General features: G+C 49.4%; 1 protein-coding gene across 1 annotated transcript in view; it reads right to left on the bottom strand.

The window, feature by feature from the left end:
* LOC138447901 (protein GPR108-like) overlaps positions 1 to 27,340 on the bottom strand; it is an 851,977-nt gene that overhangs the window by 809,285 nt on the left and 15,352 nt on the right. The window contains exon 2 of the mRNA XM_069604412.1: positions 23,480 to 23,590. Coding sequence (XP_069460513.1) covers positions 23,480 to 23,590 — 111 coding nt within the window. The remainder of the gene's footprint in view (positions 1 to 23,479; positions 23,591 to 27,340) is intronic.

Below are 27,340 nucleotides of genomic sequence, written 5' to 3' on the forward strand. Positions count from 1 at the left end.
CTGCTAAGTAGCCATTTGTCTGAAATGATCACTCCCGTTTTGACCCTGGCTGTTGGGGAGCTATACACCATTTTCACCCACCGCAGGTACCCTCGTCCCCTCCCGTATTCTTTCAAGGCCGCTATCATCCAAGGCCACCTTACGGAGTCGAAGGCTTTCCCTGCATCTAGCGAGACTATTGCTATTGCACTTGGGTCGCCCTCTGCCTGTTCTGTGATATGGTGGAGCCTCCTGTGGTTATCGGATATGCTTCTACCTGGGACATATCTGGTTTCATCGGGGTGTATGAGTTTGCTTAATACCCTCTTCAGTCTGTTCACCAGCCCAGCCATGAGATTTTTACTGTCCTGGTTTAGCATGGACAGTGGCCTGTACGACCCACCGTCTGTGCTTGGCTTGTCAGGTTTGAGGAGTGGAATAATTACTGCCTCCCTCAGAGATTCCGGCAGTCTCCCTTTATCGAAGGCCTCGTTTAGCATTGCCAGTAGCGGGGGGAGCACTGGTCTATACATTTTATAGAATTCACTAGGGAGCCCCTGTGTCCCAGGGGCTTTGCTTGTGGGCAAATGTGTTACCACTGTCTCTAATTCCTCTATTGTGATTGGGGCATCCAGGTTCTCCCTGTCTTCCTCACTCAATTTAGGTAATCCTATGTCTTCTAGCGTTTCCTGAATCTCCTGCTCTGCAGTCTCCCCTGCATCTTCATAGAGACGTTTATAGAATCTAAGGAATCCCTCGTTCACACTCTCCTGGGTGTTCCAGACTTGGCCCGCTTCTCCCGTTATGTCCCTGATCGATGATCCTGGTGTCTCGTTCTTGTATAGCCATGCGAGCAGCCTCACCAGATTATCTCCCCCTGTGTATTGTCTTTCAATGTATTTTTTGTAATTCAGGTTGCATAGCCTCTCCCAGAGCCAACTACAAAAGGGGCACAGAGGTACCAAGATTATAAAGTGCGTTCAATTGGATAAATAAGTTGGAGGCCAGGGGAAAACATAATGGATCGTAGGAGCAAAATTCTTCTCCAATGGACCTTAGTCTCTAGTGATGTAATACCCAATATGTGTCTAACCACAGGAAACGGAGTGCGCGTTGGAAGGGACAGAAGTCGTTTCCAGATAAAAGACTCCATCGTGGCCCATTTCAAACCGACCTCCCGTACTTCGGCCCCATAAGTCAGCCTTGCAACAAGCACCTGGTTATACATTTTCAGTGCTGGCAATAATGAGAAGCAGACATATTTTCTATCCAGTACACAAAGTTGAGCGGCTGCTGAAATAGCATCAAGCTTCAAGGCTTGGATATCCAAGGACACTAACCGATTTGTTTTAATCACAACACCAAGATACCTAAACTCATCAACCACCTCCAACTTCTTACCATCAATGTACCAACCAAAATTCAACCTGCCCGACAAAATCTTTTTTTGATTAATAATCAAGATTTTAAACTTGGTCACACTGATGTCCAGCCCAAGCTCCCTGAAATAAATCATATGCCCGCCCTAGAGATTTCTGTAGGCCTATTGCGATATAAGATCACCGGCATACAGAAGTTATTGTATGTTCACGTGTCGCACCAGGTACACCAGTACCTTCTAATGCTGCCCTAATTCCAAGGATATATAAATTAAATAGGAAGGGAGCTAATACACACCCCTGGCGTAAACCGCGGTCCACCGAAATCCACCCCAAGTACATGCCCTTTTTGTCCGGCCTTTTCTTGATTCTGATGTCTTTATGCAAAAGTATCAGCATCTGAACCAAGGCCTCTAGACAGCCTCAGACCTAAGCATTCCCCATCTCGATCAACACGCTCAAACACCTAGAGATAAAGAGAAAAGAAAGAAACAAGTTGGATTTAAAAGCCTGATTCTTCAAGAGTTGTATCACAAGGCAGTTCAAAGCTGTACTTGTTTCCTTGCGAAAGCATGATTGATTACAGTCCAGCTTGTCGGCGTCGACAGCCCATCTCTTGAGTTCACGCAACAAGAAGCCGGAAACGATCTTGTAGGAAGCATCCAGCATGGAGATGGGGTGGTAATTCCCCAGATCCGCCCTATCGCTCTTTTTAAAAATAACTATTACAATTACCTCCATCCAAGTCGAGGGGCACCTTACCTGCCAAACCACGTTGCCAAACAATTGGAACAGCACCGCAGCCTATAGTAGGGGTGCTGATTTTAAAGTTAAATTGGAAAGGCCATCATGTCCAGGGGCAAGACTTAGCCTTCCAAATAGCCAGGTGAATCTCTACAAGATCAATATCCAACAGCTCCCAAGCCTCGGTACCCAGAAAAGGTCCTGTGCTCCCGTCCAGACAGACAACTGGGCAACTCACAGCAGCATACAGGTTACTACAATAGAGCTCCCACAGATGGCCAGGGAATCAGCTGATTCTGCAACGAGGATGGCACTCCTCCCCCCCCCCCGTGTCAATCGCCAGAAATTGGCTGAATCGCTAAAGGCGAAAACCTCTAACACGTCCTCTGCGTCTTTTTGTAATAAAAAGGCACGATGACCCTTCGCCCAATTTCTATAGGCCTGCTTCATCTTAGCTATAAATCGTATAAGCTTTAGGGCCCAATTTACGAGTTTTCCCAATGTCCTGTCTCAGCTTCTTCTTCCTGGCGAATACCTCGGCACTGAACTAATGAGAAAAGTCCAGACGGTTGCTGTCGATTCTTAGGCTGGAGGACGGAATCAAACCTACAAGGATTTCCTGCATGTGAAGGGCAAAAGAGTGGGGACACATGTCAACAAAGACCCTCACCCCCCCCACACCCATTAGATTGTGGTCAATATTGGCATTGAAACAGGCTGCTAACTTGGGATTCCAAATTACAGCATTATTTCAAGGATTAATCTCAATGGGATCGAGCAACTGGTCTGGAAGGTCTGTTCTACTGATGCCTCCAAAGCGTGCCCTAAGTAGCGACTGGTCGCTACTAGTCTTGAATCAACTCCGGAACAGTTAATAGGAAAAATATGAGCAGAGACAAATATAAAATCCAAGTAGATACCCTTCCACTGACATTATGGGGTAGAGCCTCATTGGTCAAAATGGTCTTTCTCCCGAAACTTCTCCACCTGTTTGCCAATATACCCATGCTACTACCGCTATCCTTTTTCTAAAGGGTTAAGAGTTTAATCCTAGAACTTCTGTGGAAGGGTAAACCGGCACGGGTAGCATACACGATACTCATATTGCCAACATCCCAAGGAGGCCTTGCGCTTCCAGATCTAGAGCGATATTACTGGGCAGCACAGGCACAGTACCTCAGCCAGTGGTACGCCACTCACTTCATTCGACCCCATGTACAAGTAGAACGCGCCCTTGCGTCCCCCAATCTGTTAAAGGAAGTGATTATCGGCCACCTGACAGTTCCACACAACACAATGAATGTGCTACTATTCACATATACTATCTGGAAGAAGATGGCACGGAAATGTAACATACAGACCAGGTTCCTCCCTCTCCTGCCAATCAAATTCATACCTGGAGTTCCCCTTACTACTGAAAAAGTATTTCACCAGTGGGTGGACAAACTACACATACAATCCATAGGGGACCTATTCCCTGAAAATGTGTTCCTGACGCCCCAGAGAGCCAGGGAGAAAGGAAGCAATACTTCCCTCGACACATTCCTATACTTCAGGCTCCTTCATACCCTGCAAACAATGTTCCCAACATTTCCCCAACAACCGCCCACATGGCCCCTTCTACACAGTGTGATCCAAGCAAAAGGGGAAGGCAGACTGGTCTCCTTAATATACAAATCCCTACTAACAGACACCATAAACAAGGACGTTCGCACGAAAACACATTGGGAGAGCTCACTACAGAGTGCAATACCTGAGGACAACTGGGCATATATCCTTCGGCAAACACAAAAAGTGGCACTGAACACGTCTTAAGCAAATCCACTTCAATTTTCTGCACCAAACCTACTATACACCAGCCAAGAAATGCCGACAGCAACCTGAATCCAAGCAATATGTGAGAGATGTGATGAACCGGCAGCTGACTTCCTTCACCTCGCCTGGAGCTGCCCCGCGGTGGCGTGGTTCTGGACCCAAGTGCTACAGACAATAGCCATGATCATCGGGGATGATCCATCACCCATTCCAGCCGTGGCCCTTCTAGGGATGACAAAACATCTATCCCCAGCGATAAGGAAACTTGCGTGTATCTTGCTTGTGCTCGCCTGCAGGAGGGTAGCCATGTCATGGGGACGCGGAGCAGCTCCCACCCTGGCAACCTGGAAAAAAGACGTACTATACTGCCAAGACGTAGAATCAGAATTCATAAAAACCCTCCCTTTACACGCACGCCCTCCCGACATATGGGGACCATATGTTACTGTTGGGAAGTAAAATACTGCACACCTTATTTAAAATACTGCACACCTTATTAAGATTATAAGGATATTTATTGCAAGATAAATATATATAAGGACCCCCAAGCAAACGGTGATCCAGAGGCAACTCAAACCAACTCTTATCTGACACAAATAGAATCTTACACTCAACATCATCCGCCCGAAGCAGGTGCACCGCAAACATCCTCTACGTAGTGCAAGCAAACTAGCACAAGTACGGAACAATGGGGGGAAGGTGGGAATGGACCAGATGGAGGACGCCGGAGGCGCAATTTGTAATTTTGTACCCACTGCATGTTAATTTGTTTGTAAAAGTTTTGAAAACACCATAATAAAGTTTTTTTTATAAATCCAAGATAGATTTATCAGAGCTATCAGTCCAAGTATAGCTAGGTGGGACAACACCCGAGGTATTCCTGTTTAAGGGTACAAGATCCAAACTGTCCAGAAAAACCCAGAATAATATCCCTCTGTCTCTTGCAGATTGAGAAAAACATCTGGTGGCCCCAAGTCGATACCACTGAGCATCTAAACATTCTGAATTAAAATCACCCATAATCAAAAACAAATATTTGTTAATAAAGAATACAAATCAAATGCATTGGTAATGGATAATAAAAAGTCTGGCAAAGGAGTTGTGAGAAACCTGAAGGTGCGTCACCTGCTAGTCCCCAGAGATCTGTCGTCTAGGTAGCCAGGACACGGCCATCGCTATTGGATTCAGTTCCTGGTGTTGGACCAGTGGGGGGAGGATCACCTTGATGGGCAGAGGCGGTGGGGGGGTGTTTGGGGAGTGGAAGTGGGACACCGAACGTTGAGATGCAGTAACCCCATCCCATCAACACCGGTTCCCTATCCTACTCTGTAGGATATTTAGAAGCTCTGACCCCCCCATTTCCAACACAAACACTTTACTACACTGTGACAGACAAAAGACTTACACCTGAGCCGTTTAACTGACATGTCCCAACACCAAGGTCAGGCAGAGTAAGGCAATAGATAATAACTATGCACACCTGACGACCCTTTACCTTCCCCAAAGGGATAACAGGCAGAGCAGAAAAGCACACTTCACGTAAGGCCAAAAGCATGAGGAAGCAGCTATTCCGGACCGGCATTTCAAATGGAGAAGAAAGGCGGCGAAACCCGAGAGGACAATGAGGAACGTGCCCTTGCCCTTTTCAACCCAGACCCATGAAGCCTCTGTGAAAAGAATCAGAATACCGGGATTTACAGCTGGCGTGTGGTGTAACAGATGTCAACGGTTCACAGGAGGCCTCCCGCATTGATAACTCAGGTGGGGAGGCACGCACGCTACTGTGGTACCGTCCTTGACTCCAGAGGCAAGACAAGCCAACGGGTTCAGCACAAACGGTGAGAACTGATAGCAAATCGGACTGTGTTGAGCCCAAGGTTGCGAATGGCAACAATGTGTGAACTTGTGAACAAAGAAATTGTATGCGTTGGAAGTTGAAAGAAAGTCCACTGAAGGACCAGCTGCACAGTTGTCAGGCGCCACGTGGGCGCTCATTCGAAGGACTCTGGCAGATCTCCCTTTGTAGAAACTACAAGTACCAGGATAACTGGCAAAATCAACCAGACTCAAGGAAAGTTACTGTACCAAAGAAAGGGAACAGCTAGAGCCTTTTGAGAGAGTTGCATGAGCTAATACAAGCAGTCACGAAAGAATATTTGAAAATGACTTATTAAACTGGAGTTAAAGACTAAGGAGAACAGTGCGACGAGCAGCTGCTAGGGGAAGGGAGACATTCTCCTGGCCTTAGTGGTAGGGTCAGATAGTAATCTTGTTTTGACAGTGGACTCACTCTTTTTGGACATAAGACAATTGACGAGCACTTTGGTTAGCAAAATAGGTAGGAAATACCCCATAGTGATAGGTTTTCACACTATCCTTTAATAAAGGAATTCTAAAATGCCCTCCAGAGTCTGCATCCTTCTTCCGATATGCCACAGTGCCTAAAGACAAGCTGGTGGCAGCAGATAGCTTTGTATCATTTTTGCATTATTTTTAGTGTGCACATTTGCATTTACTGAATATAGCTACTGAACTTGGCTATTCCCCTACAATGTCTGTACCACAAGATGGTATTCGTCCCAGGAAGGGGCGAGACTGACCGATCCCACTCCACATCGTGGAGTCAGAGAATGTAGGTGTGGGGGCATGAGCGAACCCAGTAGTTGTCCCCGATTGGACTATACTAGCGGTTTCAATGGTGCAGCTCTGTGCCATTGGTGGGCTTGGATTTACCTCCAGCTTAGATTCTGGATAAAAAGAGGACTTCTACAGCCATTTCTTGAGATCAGCGCTGGTACCAAGAATCCCTCGTAGTGTTATACTGGACACACAGAATGCAACTTAAATGAGGAACTAACAAGGATCCTAGAGCAGGTTGCAGTGCACTGGGGTGATGACGACCTGTGATGTAATAAAACCTTCGTATTGATCGACCCCGCTAGCTAGAAGAACCTAACCCTAGTGCAGTGAATCACTAAGAAGGGCTTGGTTTTCCCTATTACGGGGAAAGCCAGGAGTTATGCTGCTTGTTCTGCGTGATGGCTTGTTCAGCAAGATGGAATATTCTCCCTAAAAGAAGATGGCTGAATTGAGTATGACCTAACCAAGTGTTAACACTAACCAATAACCCCCCCCCAACTTCTCTGTAGGCAACTAATAGTAGGTTCTCCTACCTTAGGATGAGAGAGCTGGATCTTGAAGAACTGAAAGCTCAAAGGCAAACGAGGAAGGGAGGAGTGTTAGTTAGGGACTAACCTCGAACGTCACGAGGGACGCACTAGTATCGCGCTGGTGCACTAAAGCCAACAAAGAGTCTATGAGTCCAGTGCACAGTCAAAATTAGGAAGTGAATCCCAAATAAGCCAAGTGTTCTGATGGAGGGAGTATCCAGTAGAGAGAAGATAGCAGCATGGGATACAGAATAATGGGAAGTCATGAATAATGTGTTTCCCAGTACTAAATGTCTGTACTGAGGATGTACTTCGAAAGGTTTCATAAGATAGCAGATGCTGTAGTTGTGAAGCATGGAATGCTCGCTGAAGAAACTCGCCGTTAATGGTCGTGCAGCAGAAAACAGCAGGAAGAAACAGTCAGCTGAGGAGATCAGGTGGCGGAATACTGGCGGATTTGAATCCGAGAAGAGCTCCGCAGAATGTGGCCTCCCCTGCCGAAGGCAAACCGCCGCGAGGAGAACGCTAATAAAGGAGTTGCGCGCTCCAGCAGTTGCAGCTGGAAGCCCAGGCGTGGAACGGAAGGACCGCCACAGGCGGCAGGCAGCTGCTTAGCGAGACGCTGACAAACTGCGTGCTCAATGAGGCCGTTGGAAGAACAGCTGCGTTGTAGGCAAAGAACGTGTAGCTGAACAAAACGTTTGTAAACATAACCAAATGCCGGATGGAACGGCTGCAGCACCGGAGTAACTGTTGCTGAACTGAAGCGAATAACCCAAAGCTTCAAATGGTGAAAACACTAAATCAGAAGGACCAGGCTAACACACCACAGTGTTTAAGTAGAGACAGCTACGCCCCCCCAAACCATGTGATAGCAACACACATATGGTGTGAGTCTGTGAACAACTAGGGTCGTCTCCATGGGAATCTACCAGTGTTTCTGTAATGTGAATAGAAAGGTCTGGCAGCCGTTCTGGTTGCAGAATACTGCCTACACTATAAAGCCTTCATTCTCCTGGCAGGAGGATGCACAGAAGCAGATGGCGCCAACAGTCTGGCAGGCATGACATGTAGAAGAACAGCCGACTCCTGAAGGGGCCCGACATCCCTTCCTGCGTCTGGCCCAGTGAAGCCCTGTTGGACTACCTGATCTCCGAAGACCCCAATTGGCGTTCCAGCACTTGGACAAGTGGGACCAACTAGTCTCGATGCCTTCGAGGATCCAGCCATTCGGAGCCCTTGAAAATGTCCCAGGACAACCCAGTAGACTGACCAACTCTCTCATGGGCTACCTCCCCAGAACCTTCGCCGTTCCGCAGTTGCACCCAGAACTTTGGTAGTCACCAGTGTGAGAAACCAGAGGGTATCCTCACTCCTACTCCCCCTGGATCCTCTGCTCAGGTGGCCAGGGAAAGGCCATTGCTCTTGGATCCCGACCCTGGGGTTGGAGAAGCCAGGGAGGATCGCCTGGGTGAAGGGTCCTTGGGGATTGGCAACAGGGTCTCCCAGGTGCGACATGGTATCCCCCTTTTCCCTGTGAAAGCCAACCTACTGGGCTGCCGGCCTTTATGGGCTATTGTACAACTTGTACATCTTGTATCCTTACTGCTCACTGCATCTAGCCTTAGTTGCTTTTAGACATCTTGTGTTCCGGTTTCATGCCGCACTCAGCCTACCGTGCCATTTTGTACTCTGACTGCTTTCGCATTTAGCCACTTGATAGTCTGTACCTGACTGCATTGTGCATCTAGCTACCATGCTACCTTGTATTCTGGCTGCATTTCGTATCTAGCCACCTTCACATTTTGTATTTTGATTGCATTTCACATTCAGCCAACCTGATAGTCTGTACCTGACTGCATTGTGCATCTAGCTACCATGGCACCTTGTATCCTGGACAGCAGCACTATGCCACCCAATCTATCACTAGGCCTGATTTCTCCCATGCTCATTGCGCCCCGGGACTCACACAACCACGCCCACCTTATCAAGCCACCAGACTTTCTAGACTTAGAACACGTACCCTACCCCAAAACACAATCACCTCACCCAGGCCCACTAAGTCAAGAAACCAGGGGGGCATGGCTAACCGCCATGTAGAGAGGAGGCGACTTCAGCGAGCTCCGCTAGATGTGCCACTTATAAGCTGTTTCCTACGGCTCTGAAACATTAAACAGACCCTGCAAAGCACCACGATTGCTGCGGACGCCAGCGTGAAGCTCCAGGACTCTCCACACACGAGGGTGTAAGCCCGAAAGACTTGTTTTGCTGCCCGCAAATAACTGTTCGGCAAGTAGCCAAGATGGCGGCTCTCACACACTGAGCCCGGGGAGCCCAGTGCCGCCCACAAGACCGCGAAACTACAAACCTGCACAATCACTCGTGAGAGGAAGTGGAAGAGCGATTCGGTGGCGCAGCTGCTGAACGGGGCATCGTCGGCATTGCATGGGCCACCGAGACACTCGAGGGGCCGTGGACAATAGGAGGAAACCACCGGCCTGGCTGCGGGGAGCCACGGAGACCAGACCGGACCCGCCAGAAGAGGTGAGAGCAGAGCGGAGGGGCTCGATCGGGGGGGGGGCTGCACGCGGAGCCTAGTGCAGACGGCCCGCTGCCCCGCCCCACTCCCGGCGAGTGGAGGACACCACCTGCCCTGCTGGGACCACACCGCGAGCGCCGCCTGTGCACCCCAATACCCCAACGATCTAGGAGAAAAGCGGGGGCACATGAGGGCTGGCCGGAGACCCTAAAACACGAACCACAACAGACTCGACTGGATCTCTAGCTGTGGGACGGGTCGCCCTTCTGGAAGGGTCCCTGGCCCACCTCCCTGCCGGAGGCCCCGGGCGAATCTACAGTCCACTCGTGGAGTGGGGGTAGTAGCAGCGGGGGTTGCGGCTCCTTCAATCTGAACGCGTGGAGCTGCAGAGCACTGGCCTGGGGCCCTCTGTGTGAGCCTCCCACCAAGTCACGCGCCGGCAATCAAGCGGGACCTTGCAATCTAGCCCCCGCTGCATTAAGCGGACTCCGGTGGCAGACAACGCACAACCCAGGCCTCCACAGCTCGAAGCCGCGAACCACATCCGAGGCCATAAGTAAAGCACACATTGCCGAAACTGCCCTCAGCGCCCGAAGCCCACAGACAGCGCCGAAACCAGGGGAATGTCTTGCCTGGATAAATCGACGAGGAAGGGGGCTAGGTCCAAGCAGCGCCAGACCACCATAGACGCTTTCACGGCCAACGGACTACCCAACCCCGAGGCCTCAGACACGGCATCTGTTGAGATGGAAACTGGCCCCACTGTAGCGGTGGCCGAACCCAGCAATACCCAACTCCTGGAAGCCATTCCAAGCAACAATGGTGAACAAAATCGACGCTGTGGCCACAGATCTGGGCCTCCTACGCCAGGATGTCCGCTCCTTGGCTGGTAGAACCGAAGCGCTGGAGACCCAGGTACGCGAAAATACGGAAGCAAAAACCCAACTCCTACATGACGTGGATGGCCTCCAGCAGAGAGTCAAGAATTTGGAGGACAGAGCGGAGGAGGCAGAAGGGCGGGCTCGCCGCAACAACATCCGGCTTCTCGGCCTGCCGGAGGGCACTGAAGTCCCGGACCCCACCAACTACGTGGAGAACCTCCTGCTGCAGGAGATCGGCGCGGAAAATCTGTCGGAGGGCTTCTCCATAAAGAGGGCTCAGAGGTCACTTGCTAAGAAACCACCACCAGGCGGTCCACCTAGGCCTATGATAGCGAAAGTACTGAACTACAGGGACCGAGAGGTCATTTTGACGTATTCACGATCAGGTGGCCAGATCAAGAGGAACTCTGCCAAGATTGCGATTTATCCCGATTACACCTTCCAAGTACAAATGAACAGAGCTCAGTTCATACATACGAAGGCCAGATTGAAAGCAGCAGGATTGCGATACATGCTTCTATACCCCTCAAGACTAAAGGTGATACACAACAACAGGGCCCTCCTGTTTGACACCACGGAACAGGCACGGGACTGGATGGATGGACAGCAACTACCTGACATCGAAGACAAAAGGCGGAAGCCGCATTGAACCGCCTTCCAAAAAACTGCAGAAGAACTTTTCTTAATACAACTACGGATCAGCAGAAGGACCTAGCCTAACGAGCGGCTGATATGATCCTACTATATGGAACGCCGAAGCAAGAGCTCCCCCAACCCCCAGGAGTTTCCTTTTCAGGGAACGTTTACCTGCCCGTAGGGCACCCGAAGACCATGTCTGGTCCTAAGGAGCGGAAACGAGACAGTCATAACGAGGGTCACCTCGCTGGACCAGTTCTACGTTTGGAAAGTTTGTTAAAAGGGAGGGAGAAATGGAGAGTTAGCACCCACGTTGGGAAACTTGATCAAAAAACACCGAGACCTCAGGATAACTTCATGACAGATACATCATTAACAGGACCTCGACCAAGGCCGAGGAGGAGCAACGGACACCACGACGCCTATGGCTGAAAGAATAAAAGTTATGACGTGGAACGTCAGAGGCATGAACAGCTTTGTGAAACAACACCGGATACACGCATATTTGCGACGATGCAAGGTTGGAATTGCTATGCTCCAGGAGACACACCTAACGAAGGGAAAACTGAAGGCGCTAGCCAAGACATGGCGAGGGACTCTGATCGGATCCTCCTACTCCTCTTATGCAAGAGGGGTCCTGATATGGATCGATCCGACCATCCCATTCAGAGTAGTGAGCACCAAGACGGACGACGAGGGCAGGATGGCACTTGTGCAAGGTACAATGGAAGGGAGGGAACTATGTCTGGTTAGCACTTATGCTCCTAATCATGATACCACCGCTTTCTTCCACTCCCTGTTTTCTCGTCTGAGCCCTTATGTAAACTGCAGTATGATTTTGGGGGGGGGGGGGAAAGAGACCATAATTGCACCCTAGATCCCCTCAAAGACAGGTCTGATACCAAGCACTCCCGTCCATCCCCCCCAGCCAAAATATTGTCTAAATTAATAAGCCGGTTGTCACTGTGTGATCTGTGGAGGGAACAGGGCCCTGACCGAAAAGAATACTCCTCCCCGCCACACAACGTCCACACTAGGCTGGACTATATTCTAGTCAGTGAGGGGCAGCAAGCCACGTTTTGCGACGCACAGTATTTGCCAAGAGTGCTGTCAGACCACTCCCCCATGTTGGCCACCTGGGAGGTATACCCGCCCAGACCCCCAATCCCCACTTGGAGACTTAGGGCCGAAGCCCTGCTCGATGCAGCCTTTCGTGAACACATAAAAGACAGTACCACACAACCTGGACAGTGTAGAATGTGTCAGTACCGCGTGGGAGGCATATAAGGTAGTCATGAGGGGAGAGATGATAGCTGCTTTGGGGGCGCCCAGAGGTCCATCATGAATTCCCTGGTAGGCGCGGAAAAAGAGTTGGGGAGCAGGAGAGCAGGGCAGATTCGACTCCAGAACAGTACAGGAAAAGCACACTGAAAGAACACACACGCTGGGAGTTAAACCCGATAAACTCTTAGCTTGGCTTTACAAGAGGGAAACCCCTAGGACTCCCATTTGCCACATACTCAGACCTGATGGCGCTACAGCGCACACCCAGGCAGAGATTAACTCAGTCTTCTCCGAGTTCTATCGTGACCTATACTCCAAGACCCTGCCCCCCACTGACACAGAGATTGAGGATGTCCGGAATAGCATAGAGCTACCAAAAATAGATTCACAAATGGCTGAAGCCCTAGACGACCCAATCACCACTGTCAAGGTGAAAGCAATAATTAGATCCTTACCATCTGGAAAGCGCCGGGCATGGATGGCCTACCCGGGGAATTCTATAAGTCATATGAAGAGACCCTTGCCCCACTGCTAGCGCAAGTATACAATGAGGCTTATGAACGTGGTATCCTCCCTGAATCCATGAGAGAAGCCATAATAATCCCCTTGCTGAAGCCTGGAAAGGATGGGACGGACTGTGGGTCATATAGACCACTATCCATGTTAAATGTAGATAACAAAATACTGACTGCACTCCTTGCTAATAGGTTACGTAGAGGGATCCCCCTGCTAATTCACCAGGACCAAACTGGCTACGTGCCTGGGCGCTCTATCACCGAAAACTTGCACAGGTTACACCGCATCATATACAGCACTGAGCGAGGGCCTCAGAAATATGCTGTGGTGTCACTAGACGCCACCAAGGCTTCGATTTGGTGAGATGGGAATGGTTATATGCCATCACGGTTAGGATGGGGATCGGATCCGCCTTCCTTAAATGGACCCAATTGGTCTACACCAATCCCACTGCCAGAATGCGCACCAATAAGACATATTCAGAGAAGTGGCCCCTTTACAGAGATACACGGCAGGGATGCCTACTGTCCCCTATGCTATATATTATTGCCGCGGAGCCTGTAGCTGCATATCTCCGGCAGGAGTATGGAGACGGAGGCATCGAACTAGACGGGGAGACACACCTCGTCTCTATGTACGCAGACGCCATTCTGCTGTACCTGCACAATCCTGAGCACCTCCTGCCCTACATTTTAGAGACTTTAGATTCTTTCCATAAACACACGGGCATTCAGATCAACAAAGACACGTCTTGTCTCTACCCCCTTGCTGCATTGTATAGTGAGGAGCACAGATCCCTGCCCCCTCTCGCCTTCAATGGCAGGTGACATCCTTTAGATACTTGGGTGTTACCATACACCGTAACCCTAGCACCGAACACATTCTTAACACGGTTAGGGCTAAAGATGCCCTTGCAAAGTCCATGGATTTTTGGGGTAAGCTCCCACTCTCGCTAGCGGGGCGGGTGGGGCTCCTCAAAATGGTGGCACTCCCCCGTTTACTGCATTGCTTTTCCAACATCCCCTTTAACATCCTCCGTTCCTTTTTCAGAGACATAGACAAACTCTGTATGGGATTCCTTTGGCAGGGAGGTAGGCAGAGGGTGGCGCTGGACATTCTCCATAGACCCTATGAGAGGGGGGGATTGAAGGTCCCTAATTCCGAACTATATTACTTGGCTAGCCAACTGAGGCATGTGACGCAATGGATGGCAGATGAAACCGCCTCAGACACCCGACTTCTCCAACCAGCTCTGCCTCGACTGTTACTCCGGGACTTACTATGGGTTGAGAAGGGGGCTCTGAGACATTACCCATACTTGGTCAGGCTTGGAACCCAGCTCTGGAAGCGGGCCTGATCCCCATTGCGGCAGTCATGGCTAAGCTCTCATGGGGACACACAGAAACACGCACCCAGTGGGAACCCTATGGGGTGGCAGTATTAGGAGACCTCACTTACGAGCAGGAGCTTATGACATTCGCTGACCTCAGCGAGTCCACAGGCCTGCCCACAGGCCAGTTTTTGCTCCACAAAGCAGTAACACAGGCCATGAAGAACAGATGGCCGGAGGCCACCGACCTGGCATTGACTCTTATCATTGAGTCAATGCTGGACACTGCTGAGGGGGGCCACACAACCACCAGACTATACGATGCCCTACTCCAGGGCACGACCAAGAGTGAACTTAAATGCAAAGAGAGGTGGGAGAGGGAACTGGGCCTTGAATTTGAGGACAAAGCATGGGAGAGAATAACCCATTACCATAAAAAAATCTCTAGAAATGCCCGTCTCCAACTCATCCAGCTGTACATTACCAACAGGGCCTACTTTACACCCGACGCCATATCGAGGTTCAAAGGAGCCACAACCCAGACATGCCCCAAATTCAACGAGCCGAGGGCGGGAATGACCTACATGTTCTGGGGCTGTCCGACGGTCCAGAGGTTCTGGGCCCAAGTGAAAGAGAGGGTAGCAAAAGCGGAGATTGAAGTGGATATTCGAGCCAGCAGCCTGCATTTTGGGAAGTTACAAGCGAAACAGTAAGAATAAGCCCCTAAATAAACTCAAAGACTTGATATACATCACAGCGAAAAGGCGCATAGCCATGGGATGGAAAAGCGCCGGAGGCCTAAGCGAGGCCCTTTGGTGGGGTGACCTCAAAAGATGAATAGCCGCTGAGACCGCGGCCTGGGAGACAGCGATTCAGGTACAGAGGCTGGGCTCCAGTGAAGAACTACTCCATTGGGTGGTGTTAACAGTGCCATTGCTCCACCCAGCGGCTCAAGACAGCGCCTCGGTCAGTACGGACAGTCCCGGCCCGGCACGAGGTCCAGACGAAGACTGTGGATGCATCTGAGGTCTCGGAGAGAGGGGGTTGGGGCGGGAGGGTTGGGAACATTATATTATGTTGTTCTTGAATTATGCATACTGCATTGACTAATCAATGTTCCTTTGTTTGTTACTATTTGTTGAAAACCCAATAAAGAAAGATTAAAAAAAAAAAAAGTCAAGAAACCACAGACTGGGCTCTCGCACTGCCGCAAGAACTTCCAGTAACATCACTTACCACTCCACACCTACAACTAGGCCTACCACGCATCACAGCTTTAAGCCCTCGCCATCAACCTTTACACCTTCTAACCTCCTACCCAAAGCATGCCTACCAAGACACCACTAGGCAGAAGCACACAGAAGCCACACCTCAAATGCGCACTGCTCAATGTTCGCTCTCTCCCCACTCACGCTCTTGAAATAAATTACCTTATATCCAGTCTAGACCTAGGCATACTAGGTATTACGGAAACATGGTTACACGAGGCTTCCAGCACTGCCATCACCCTCGCTCTGCCCCCAGGTCCCCAGGCTACACAATCCTCAGACAGGATAGACAATCCAAAATAGGAGGGGGAGTTGCTCCAATCCACAAAGACTCCCTATCCATCAGACCCATCACCCACTATCCCTCTCACCTAATAACACCAACATCCATGTCCTATATCGGCCCCCTGGTCTCCCGGCAGACTTTCAAGGCCACCTCACCCACCTACTCGGTGATATCAAAAATTCTACTAAAACCATACTCCTAGATGATCTTAACCTTGGCTACAACGACTCCAAAGATAAACCAGACACCGCTCTGACCAAAGACTTTCTAGACCTAGGCTTCTCCCAAAAAGTCTCCAGCCCGACTCACGCCAAAGGCCGCACCCTAGATTCGGTTTTAGACCACAACTGCGACTCGCACATCACATCTAATCTTGTCTACCAATGGACTGACCACAATTGCATTTAATTCTCCATTCCTACTGACCCTTGCCCTAAAATCCTCACACGGGCCCCAATGGCGCAAACAAGAAGCGCTAAAAAACATACAGCAGAAAACCTCCCATCATACCTCAACACCCCATGCCTATCTCCCCCCTTCTCACAGGACCCTACAATCCTAGCAGACATCTTCAAGGACACCCTCACCAATGCGGTTGACTCAATAGCTCCACTTGAATGTAAAAAGGAGAAAAAGTCCTTTCACAAGAACTTTTGGTTCACGAAGAACTTAAAACTCTTTGTTCCAATAAACGAATAGCTTTTAAAAACTGGCAGACTAACCCCTGCAACGCCTCCAAAGAAAGCTTTAAGTTGATTGCCCTTCAGTACAAACAAGCCTTCATCACCGCCAAATCCAACTCATTCAATCTACGAATATCTAAGGCCAACTCCCAAACCAAGAAATTCTTCACCATCTTCAATGAACTTACCACTCCTCCTGCTAGCTCTGACAAAATCAAAGACAAAGCCTGGTGCGCAAGCATACACGCTGCAATGCTCAACAAAATAGACCTCCTTCAGAAGAAAATTCTGGATCACTATAATGCGATATCCAGCCAACTCCGACCTACTCTCAGCCCCCCCCCCCACCCCCTGAGCACAAAGCCCTTATTCGCCCAACTTCTCATTCAAAGACATCACAGAACCAGAAGTCATAGACCTCCTCAAACACCTCAAACCATCACTTCGTAAAGGCGACATATGCCCGCCTAAGATCATCCAGGGTTGTGCTGAAGACCTTGCCCCGCTTCTGGCAGCCTTTATTAACTCCTCTTTTAAAACAGACATCGTCCCAAATAGCCTCAAATAGGCTTGGGTTCACCCCCTCTTGAAAAAACACACCTCAGATCCTGCACAGGCAAACAACTACCGGCCCATAACTACCGTCCCATTCCTTCTCAAAATTCTGGACAAGGCAGCCCACAACCAAATTGAATTATACTTAGAAACTAACCCCATCCTAGCAAAAATACAGTCTAGTTTCCGCTAAGGACATGGTACAGAAACTGCCTTACTAGCCTTAAAAAACCAAATCACTCAAATCATGGACAAAGGCAAGCCTGCCCTCCTCCTCCTCCTAGACCTCTCAGCGGCCTTCGATCATGTAGATCACAAGACCCTCACAGCCCACCTCACCCAAGCGGCACAATTCTCCAAAGAAGGAGCCTCCTGGATCACATCTTTCCTCGAAGGCAGAGTAATGAAAGTATTCTCCAACATAGCTAATGCTGCGCCCCACCACCGTTCATTGCGGACGCCCACAGGGCTTTTGCAGAGCCCCCACACTATACAACCTCTTCACAAAGCCCCTCTACGACGAGCTTGATGCACTCGGTATCGTATATACCAACTATGCTGATGATCCTCAAGTCTGGTTACCTCTATCAGGCTTATATGACCAAGACGCAGAGCCTTTGCACCTAATCTACACTACCATCCAAGCCTGGATGGCAGCAAACGGCCTATGCCTCAATGGGGACAAGACTGAGATTCTGATTCTCGGCCAAAAAGCCACACTAGCCAAGCTAGACCCCATCTACACCAACTCTGATATTGATAACTCCAGCATTCCTGTATCCTCTTCGGTAACACTAGGGGTTCACATGGATTCCACCCTATCAATGAACAGGCAGGTAAGCGCCACTGCCTCAGCCTTAAGCATGAAACGTATTAATGCCATAAAGCCCTAACTAACTAAATCTAACTGTCTCTCAATTGCCAGAGCTACGATAGGGGCCAAGGCAGACTATTGCAACGCCCTTCTAGCAAGCACCTCAATAAAAATCAAACAGACTTCAAGTCACCCAAAACAATGCGCTAAGAGCTGCACTAAGCATCCCAAAAAGAGACCACATCACCCAAGCCAGACAGGCAGCCCACTGGCTCCCAGTCAAAGAACGCATCACCTTTAAAATTCTCACCATCACTCAGAAATGTCTCAATCTCACTGCACCATCATACCTGTCACAAACCATATCAAGGACCACATCCTCCCAGCCCATCAGAACACACTACAGCAATCAAATCAACACCCTGCACATCCACAGGGCCAAAGCAGGGGTGGTTAGGATTCCCGTACTTAGCCCCCAAGCTCTGGAACGCTCTCCCCACTGCCCTCAGAGCGGAGACGTCCCTCACAGCCTTCTGGAAACACCTGAAAACTGCCCTCTTCAATTAACTCCTTCCCTTTTGCCCCAGCCACATCAACCTCCTACATCTAATCCACCTCCATACATCTTCTCGCATTGCACTATGTATATTGCATAAAATGTATGGTGTTAAGTATGTTACTATGTTTTTCCTGGCTTCCTTTCTACAACTAAGTTCTGCTCCAATCTCTGTAACTAAGTTTGATCATTATCTGTAACAAGTACAACGATGCCCAAGGGCTGCTGTGCGCTCAACAAATAAGAATAAATAAATGATAGTTCCCCTCAATTTTCCTCGTTCAACCTACTACAGTACTGGGACGAGGAAGACACGAATACTAGTAACCTATTTCACCACTCTAGTACTGGGGCGAAGAAGATGCCTGCCGAGTAGTGTGAAGTTCCGGCATGTCGTTCTAATTGCTGTCAGATCCCAGGAGACCAGCAAGAGGGACTTTTTCAGGACCAGGAGCCCTCTTATGTGAAGGCAGGCAGCAGGTGCTGCCGTACAACAGAGGCACAGGAAGAGCCATGCGCGTCCAAGCCCGGGTTCAGCTGGAGCTACGGAAGACGCCAGGGACGCGGGTGCGTGTGCGTGTGCGTGTTGCACATAAGTAACAGTCCACGAATGTAAGTAAAAATGCTACCCATATTGAATACCGAACTAAAAGTAACCTACTAATTGAATAAACTACAATACTATTAGAGTGGGCACAAGTAAATACCATACATATTGAATTCCAAACTGAAGAAAGCTGCTATTTGAGTAAACTACGGTGTACTGAATGGTGAATGTACATTCTAAGTCAAATAGAAATATCAAACGACACAGTGCCAGTAAAAAGCAGTATGGTCTTTGAGCATTAAAATTGCAAAGATAAGAAAGGCTGTCAATTATAACTGCAAATGTGAGAAAGGGTCACCAGCATTTGACAAGCCAAGAACTGGTATCAAAGAGTTTCACAAGGAATACAAGTGTGGAAAGTGAAACCCAAGGCAGAAGAGCCGGTGAGGGAGCCCAACTTCTTACTGCACCAACTTCAAGGTACTCTGCCTTTCCTCGCCTTCTCCCAGAAACTCACTGTCTCCCAAACATGGTTCTCTCTAGGTTGGGCAACTGCAACAGCCTCTTTCTAAATCTACCTGCCTCCACTCTTCACCCTTTATAACTAATCCAGAACAGGACTGCAAGACTTGCCCTTGGCCTTAAACCCGGTGATCATATCTCTCCAGCTCTGAAATCTCTTTATTGGCTCCCATTGGATGCAAGGATTCAATTCAAAACCCTCTGCATTTGTCTGCAAGGCTTTCCGGGGCCTGGGTCCAAAATACCTTCAACTATCCCTCCGTAAATACCTCCCCTCTCGAGCCATTCGCTCCTCTACTTCTAACTCCCTCCCTCAGGGTCAGTCGTTTTTCAAAGAAACGAGCTAGTGGCAGATCTCGGTCTTCGGGTAGGGCCTCCCTTTAGAACAGCCTCCCGACCACCTTGAAACCTGAGGAGAACCATCTCCTTTTCCCTAAGCATTTCAAGACCTTCCTCTTTGGTTCGGCTTTTGCCCCTTTTCTCCCCTGTTAATTCTCTTCTCTCTCGGCACTTTGCACCTGGTCACCCTCTGTCCCTCGGGCCCAGGTACTTGCTCACCCTTCCTCCCTCCTGCACTGCCTCCAGGCCACAATATCAATAACAGCTTTGGGGAGACTTATGGTCAAGCGACCTGTGATTGGAGGACTGTGTGGTCTGATAACTGTGCCTAGACCAGGAAACCCTGAATGGTGAAGCAAACCTTAAGATGGGTCAAAACAGACCTGGTGTTTTCTTTTGAACTTTGAGCAGATGAAAACAACTTGAGTGGTGTGTTGGGGAAGGGAACCCTGAGAGTCAAAACAACCGAGGAGCTCTGTCTTGGGGAAGGGAGTCCCAGGACCTTCATTCTGTGTGAATTGTGATACATTCAAACCTGGAGAAGGCAATTTAAGAAATTGACCAAACACTATTGAAGTGAACTTCTATTGGAACTTTATTGAACTTGAAATAGGGAACCCAAGAAGAACTCAAGCTGAAAGTAGCCTAGTCTTTAATTTTGAAAACTTCTATTTTGTTGAGAGGATTCCCACACCAGGTTTTGTTATAGAGGACAAGCATAGGTTTTGACACAGACAGACTTATTTTGGGCTTGTAAACACAGACTTTCATTAGTTTCTTTAGGTAAGGAAATTCCCACTTAGTCTATGGCAGGTTAGGCATTACACCTTCCTGATAATAAATAATGTTTTGTTTAGAAGTATACATCTCTTGTCTGTGTCATCTCTCTTGATAGCATGCCTTTATCACACCTGCCAGGACTTCTCTTGTGTCTCAATTGCCTTGTATCCTTCTGTGGCCAGGACTTATTATGGGTTTCACAGTTCCTATGTATCACCAAAACGGCATATACCATTTGCGGCTCTGTATATCTGTCTGCGGTAATGTTGGTTCAAACTGTGCCGCACATTTACATCTCATGCATCCGTATCTTACTGGGGCTTGAATCTGTACTTTGCTTTTTCTGCATTCAAAGAATCATCTTGTTGTTTCTGTATTAGCAATCTCATAACACTTGAATGGTTGGGTGCCATTGCCGGAAAGCCCTGGGGTCCCCACTTGCTTTAGGTTGACTCACCAGTTCTCTCCAGCGTCTCTGGTCCTGCTTACGCTTCTGCAGCATGGCTCTGCGGCTCGCTTCCCACTCAGACATTCTTCCGGCTTCCTTCGCGGCTCAGCTGTCGCACGCCTGCTTCCCTTCAGGTCTGGGTATGGAGAACGCTGCCTCTTCGAGCTGCCAGGCGCACAGGAACTCTCTTGCAGCTCCCAGAATCTCTATGGCACATCCTGCTCATGCACTGTGTTTCTCCTTCCGTCTCAGTGGACCCCGTTGCTGTGCCACACTGGTACGTGTCTCCTGCACTCAAAAGCCTCTGCATGGGAACGGACATCTTCTCCTGCACTGGCACCTTCAGTAGTGCGGTTGTCATCTTTAAATGTCCTATGATTAGGTAATTTTGTAAAACAACTAGTCTGCACATTGCGATTCAGGATCCTGTTACCTCGTACCAACTCTTTCATCCTCCTTGTCTCCGTACATGGATTATGGGTGTTTTAAATCAGAGAACATTTTCAGAAAAAGGTATATCAGAAGCAAAAAGGGTTTTGTTGGAGCTTTGTGGGGGTTTTGACCTAAGGAATATTGGGAAGAGTATTTTTTACTTCCTCGACAAGGCGGGGGGAAAGAAACAGCTGGAAATAGGCCATTAGGCGTTTGGCTTTTAGAGAGTCTTCCCATGGGAATGTTGAAGATACCGCATCTCAGCCAATGAGTCATGACATCGCCCTGATACTTGCCTCCTGCCTCATATAGCCGCCCCCCGGGTCGGGATCAGGTAGTGGCTGCCGTACCCTGGCCACATGGGAGGTCACCGCCAGGGAATTCATAATAACATTCAATTCACCAGTCATTAGCAACAAAGCGGGAGCTCCAGCTCCACATTCTGTCGCTTCTTTTCCAAGCAGTGTCCATAGGACACTCACATAGGTCTCTTTACAGGTGAGCAGGACCTCAGTGCTTGCCACTGGCTCCATATGTGAATGACTGGGGCGCTGGATGTTTTCAGTCTTGTGGGTAGTCTTCTCCAGCTTCTTATGCGTTCTCAGGAAAAGAAAGAAACAACTTGGTCAGCACTTGGGTTCAGAGGCATGGTGGGATGCAAATGGATACTGCACATCTATAGACTGGCACTGGCGAGGGGCCAGGAAATGGGCCCTCTCTGTGCCCCTCTGGGGTACAACTGGCTGTGCATTTTCCCTGGTAGGCCACCCACCCCCGGCAGAGAGGGGTTGCCATCCCCTCTTGACGGGGCCATGGTACTGGCCTGATCATACTACCCACTTAGTCACGAGAAGAGAATACTGATTGACTGGTTCCCTCTCGTCTTTTGCAGACATTGGAAAAGTGTTGCCATCAGGCTTGGTCTGGCCAGCGGCAGCAGGAAAGCTTCCTAAGCTTTCTCACAATCTCCTTCAGTTTGCCGTTCAACACATGCTTTGGGAATGGCCCGGGATTAGTCACAATAATGAAGAAGATTCATTATTCACATAGGAATATCCAGAGCGGAGTGCAAATCCACATCTTCTTGGGAAACACTCAAGATGTGGACACTCCTCAGGCATCCCAAGGATGCATTCAGGACCCCAGTCAGGTTTGGGCTTGGCTTCTCCTGCCCATAGCCTTGAGAAGTAGGCAGTCTCATTGTCATTAAATGGCTTCATTTGTTGCTTTTCCCACAAAAGGGAACAAAGTTTAGCTGCAAGACTCAGACTATATTTGCAACACACAGAAGCGCTTTATGGCATCCCAAAGGTGGCGTCTGTCACCAACCAAACAAATCACTTGCACAAAAACATGGTGTCTTGGGAAACCCGAACCTTGGGAGGCCAAGTCTCTTCAGGGTGAAACCACAAGGTCGGGATCACACTGACTGGAACTCATCAAGGAAAAAGGCTGAAAATCAAACAGTCAGAAAAAGCACGGTACAGGGCCTCTTGCCAGAGGCAGTCCAAGACTTTCCATCACACTCTACACACATCAGGTTTTAAACTCGGTACAGATCTCCCTCTGCCGCCCCCCCCCCCCCATGAGCCCCTTTGCAATATTCAAAGTGATGCCAACTTTGACCTCAAAGATTTATTTGAATCAGTCAAAAGGAAACCTACAATTGGCAAAAAGTGACAATTCCAACTGCAAATAAATTCCATAAAAACGCTAGGCAATATTTAACATGCCCAAATAGCCCCTGCGAGGTGCACATCATGAGAGGAGGAGCTAGAAGCGGGTCAGAGGAAAAGGGGGACCACTTGCATCATAGGCTGCCAACTGTATTCTCTCAAACGCCGAGTGGAAATCTACTCGAGTCCGATGATAGCCCATCGATCAATCATGTATGACCCCACCAATACATACATAGGTCTTCCCACAGCCACCCTCCATTTGTCCCAAAGGGCCTCGGCCATGGTGAATGAACATACCAGTTGATTGCTAAAGTCGGATCCCACGAGGCTAAGGTACACGTCTACTGTCAGGGTTCCATTCACGAAAAATCCAAACCGGTTGACCTGAACATTTGTGCGTTTCTCCTCCTGAAACAGAGAACATTGCGAGGTTACATTTGGAAGAAGGAGGAAACAGCTGTGCAATGAGATGGCCTCTCAGGACCTGGAAATAAAGGGGGGCTCTGGGAGGGGCTTCACAGATTAAGCAATGAATCAGAACATCTGCATAAAGGTCAATGCTAGAAATGACACAGCAGAGCTTAATCAGATCAGCCAAATCCCCTCATTCATCAACTATAATGTGCTCTAAATAACATGTGTGCCCCTTCCTTTTCTAGTGACAGCAGATAAATAACAAAGTTTAAACAAAATTATTTAGGATTGTATTGTGCTGCATGCATTCAAGATGCTTCAGAGTGCAGTGGTTAAAACGCGAGGCCAGTGTGAGACGAGGAGGGAAGGAAAGGGGACACTACAGGGCACCAAACAAACAAGTCAGGTTAGGCCATACACTTAAAAACCGACATCAAATCAGACATATTATCTTTGGCGGTTTTGTGGCATAAATAAGAGTTGCGACCTACGGATTAGGGTGTAGAGATGCACGCATATTATTCTATGTTACACTTTAGTCCAGAAACTTGTCCTGGAAACCAAACCTGTGCATTAACACATGTCTATGGTATAGGTTGTTAGCGAATTAGTGAGGCAGCCCAAACCCCCAGCCCTGCAAAATCAACCCCCAAATAAAATATTTCCATGGAAGACTAAAGGACATTCTGCACTAAGGGCCTCATCACGAGTTGGGTGGTATTATGGAAATAGCACCACCGATACCGCTCCGCCGGATTATGAGTCGGCGCAAATACCGCCGAGATTTACCCCCAGCTGGCTACATAAGGCACACGCCTACCCCAAACACTGTTACCAACACAATGCTACCATTATTTGCTGCGAGCTGGGACAGGCATCTGCTCATGATCGCCTGGATCTTCAGATGTAGGACATCCAGGCCAGCGCCCAGAAAATACAGGGAGGAGGAGGAGAACTTGTCATGAATCGCAGGGTGCGCCCCTTTTGGTCCTCATGGTCCCTGTCACAACAGGTTTATACACATTAATACCTCCAATATGGCAGTCCAACGCATTCCCTTCTCGCTCCATGCGTTGGACGTAACCTTTCTCCATTTCTAGACCACGCCTTCCGCGGCTCCGCGCGTCTCAATGCTATTGCAAAGTAGCGACCAGACGTGTGCTCCGTAGCTCGCGGTTCTTCTCCTTTCCACTCCGCTTTCCTTTCCTCGAACCTCACCCTTCTTCTTCCTCCTGGATTCTAGTTCTAGCGAACTTACCTTGCCTCCTGGATTCCTGGATTCGGCCTCCTGGAAAGCTGAACGCATTCTGGATTCGGCAGAGATACGGGCCGCCTTCTTCAAAACCCGATCCATCCGAAAGAAGGCAGCATCCAAGGACACCGGTAAAGAACGCATTCAGGTGAGAAGGGGGGGGGGGACTCCTTGACAGTACTGGCCATCCCCAGGGACAAACCATCATCCTGGACCCTCACTGACACCCAGTTGGGTCACCCTGAACCGCCTCAACAGGGAGACCATCACTAATGTGGTGGCCACAATCCAGAAAGACATAGGAAGCAGAACCCACATCCGGACAGCTGTGCCCCAATTGGTCAAGCTGGTGGCAGTCCTGCAGTTCCTGGGAACAGGCACCTTCCAGCACTCCGTGGCCATATTTCAGAAGGCCTCATAAGGATAGCTCAGCTGCAACGTGCTCGCCTTGGAAGCAAGATGACACGGAGCAACACAGGTTCGATCCCCGGGTCCACGCTTAGAAACCTCTGGGTATTGAGCGTGTTATAAATAACCTATCATATCATAATGCACGGGATCGCACAGCCCACATTCTGTGCAGTCCTGCCCAGGTGCTGGATGCCCTCCTGTGGCATGTGAATCACCATATTGCACTGCCCACCACCCTGGTCCAGGACAATGACATGAAGGCAAGATTTTATGCCACTGCCCAACTGCCTAATGTAATTGCAGTCATTGACTGCACCCGTGTGGCGTTGGTGGCACCCCAGACCCATGAGGCTGTATACCGGACCTAACACTCCCTCAATGTGCATGTGACCTGCGACCCCGACATCACCCACTGCTGTGCCCGCTACTCAGCTTCTGCCCACGACTCCATGGTCCTACGCAACAGCACACTGCCATGATACATGGAGAGGCATAGAGGAAAATGGAAGTGGTTAGTGGGCGAGTACCATTGCCATCACATATGCATAGTGAAGCACCTGACCAAAATTGGGGGGAGGGGGTGTTAACACTGACACGAAGCATGGCATGACAAGCAAATGCACCAGCAACACCCGGCCAGCACCCACACCAACATTAGGGGATAGCCAAGGGAGCATGCACACGCTGGACACACCTGGACACGCACGCTAACGTACACATACCGCAGCTATTACAACAAACCCATGACCACATGTACCAAAATGCATCAGAAATGAGTCACAGCGAGGAACCACACCGCAGCAGGCCAGCCAGTGCCACAGCCATGTGCCCACGTGCAGCTACCTGGGACTGTTGACCCACTGCCCCCAGAAGAGCAGGGTAAGACACCAGGCAACCCAGCATGCCCCATGCATAAGAACAGCCTCCAGGGACACACCACTGAACAACCGCCACAAGGTGCATGTGCAGGCAAATTAATGTACAACACCATTGAGAAAGGTTGCACCAACAACACACATACACATGGCATGGGTGGGATGAACACATGCATGCACACGATGACCATTGCCACGATACTGTGTGAGATCACTCCCAAGTATGACACAGTGAATAAAGTGTGCGCCTCACCCCATTCAGGCGACTCCGGATAATCGCGGCTGGCGTGGCCGATGACCCCTGTGCGTGACCCACGTACGCTGCACAAGACCGCCTACAAACATGCCCACAGCCTGACCCATGTGTACATTGAGCGCACCTTCGGACTCCTCAAAGCACGATTCCGGGGCCTAGAATGTACTGGCAGAGCCCTAATGTACGCCCTTGACAAAGTTAGCAAACCTGTGCTAGTGTGCGCAATGCTACATAACATCTGCCGGAGGAGGAAGGTGCCACTACCCCCAGTCGCAGAGATATCACACCCAGAGGAAGACGCAGATTAACTGCTTGAGGCAGGTGCCAGAGCAGCCACTCCCAGGGATGAGGTGAAGGATGGGAGACTGGCCCAGCAGGCACTAAACTAATAGAGCATTTATTATAGAAGCGTACCCTGGAGGAAGCCACTTCCACCACTGTGAATAACCTGCACATGAACACAATCAGGAATACCCTTGCATTGATGAAGTTAAACAGTTTAATGAAAGAGTGTGCAGCAACTATCCCCCTTCCACCACCAACTCTACAGCATGGCCACTCAGGGCAATTGGTGTCACATTATTGACTATGTCCGTGGCCTCTCCCCACCCCCACCTCCACCCAGCACCTGGTGAGCTGGAGTGCAGATGGTGCAGGGATTTACTCCTTGCCTTGCTGTGCTCTGCTGGGAGTCCCCTGTTGGTGTTGTGGAATCTTGAAGGGAAGGAGCTAGACACCAGGAGCTGTTGGCGTACCAATGCATTGCTTTGGCGGATGGCCTGGGCAAGTACAGAGACTCCTTCCGTCATCTCCCTGACTCTCTGGCCAAATGCCGACAGTGCAGCCGTGTCATGCAGAATTCTCACAAATGTGCCAATTCCCTCCACCTTAGAGACCCCCAGCAACTTTGCTGGTTTTTCAGGACTTGATTTTTTTTTTTACCTGGAGAG

This window comes from Ambystoma mexicanum, chromosome 3q, assembly GCF_040938575.1.
Source record: "Ambystoma mexicanum isolate Mex_15411 chromosome 3q, UKY_AmexF1_1, whole genome shotgun sequence".
Taxonomy (NCBI): domain Eukaryota; kingdom Metazoa; phylum Chordata; class Amphibia; order Caudata; family Ambystomatidae; genus Ambystoma; species Ambystoma mexicanum.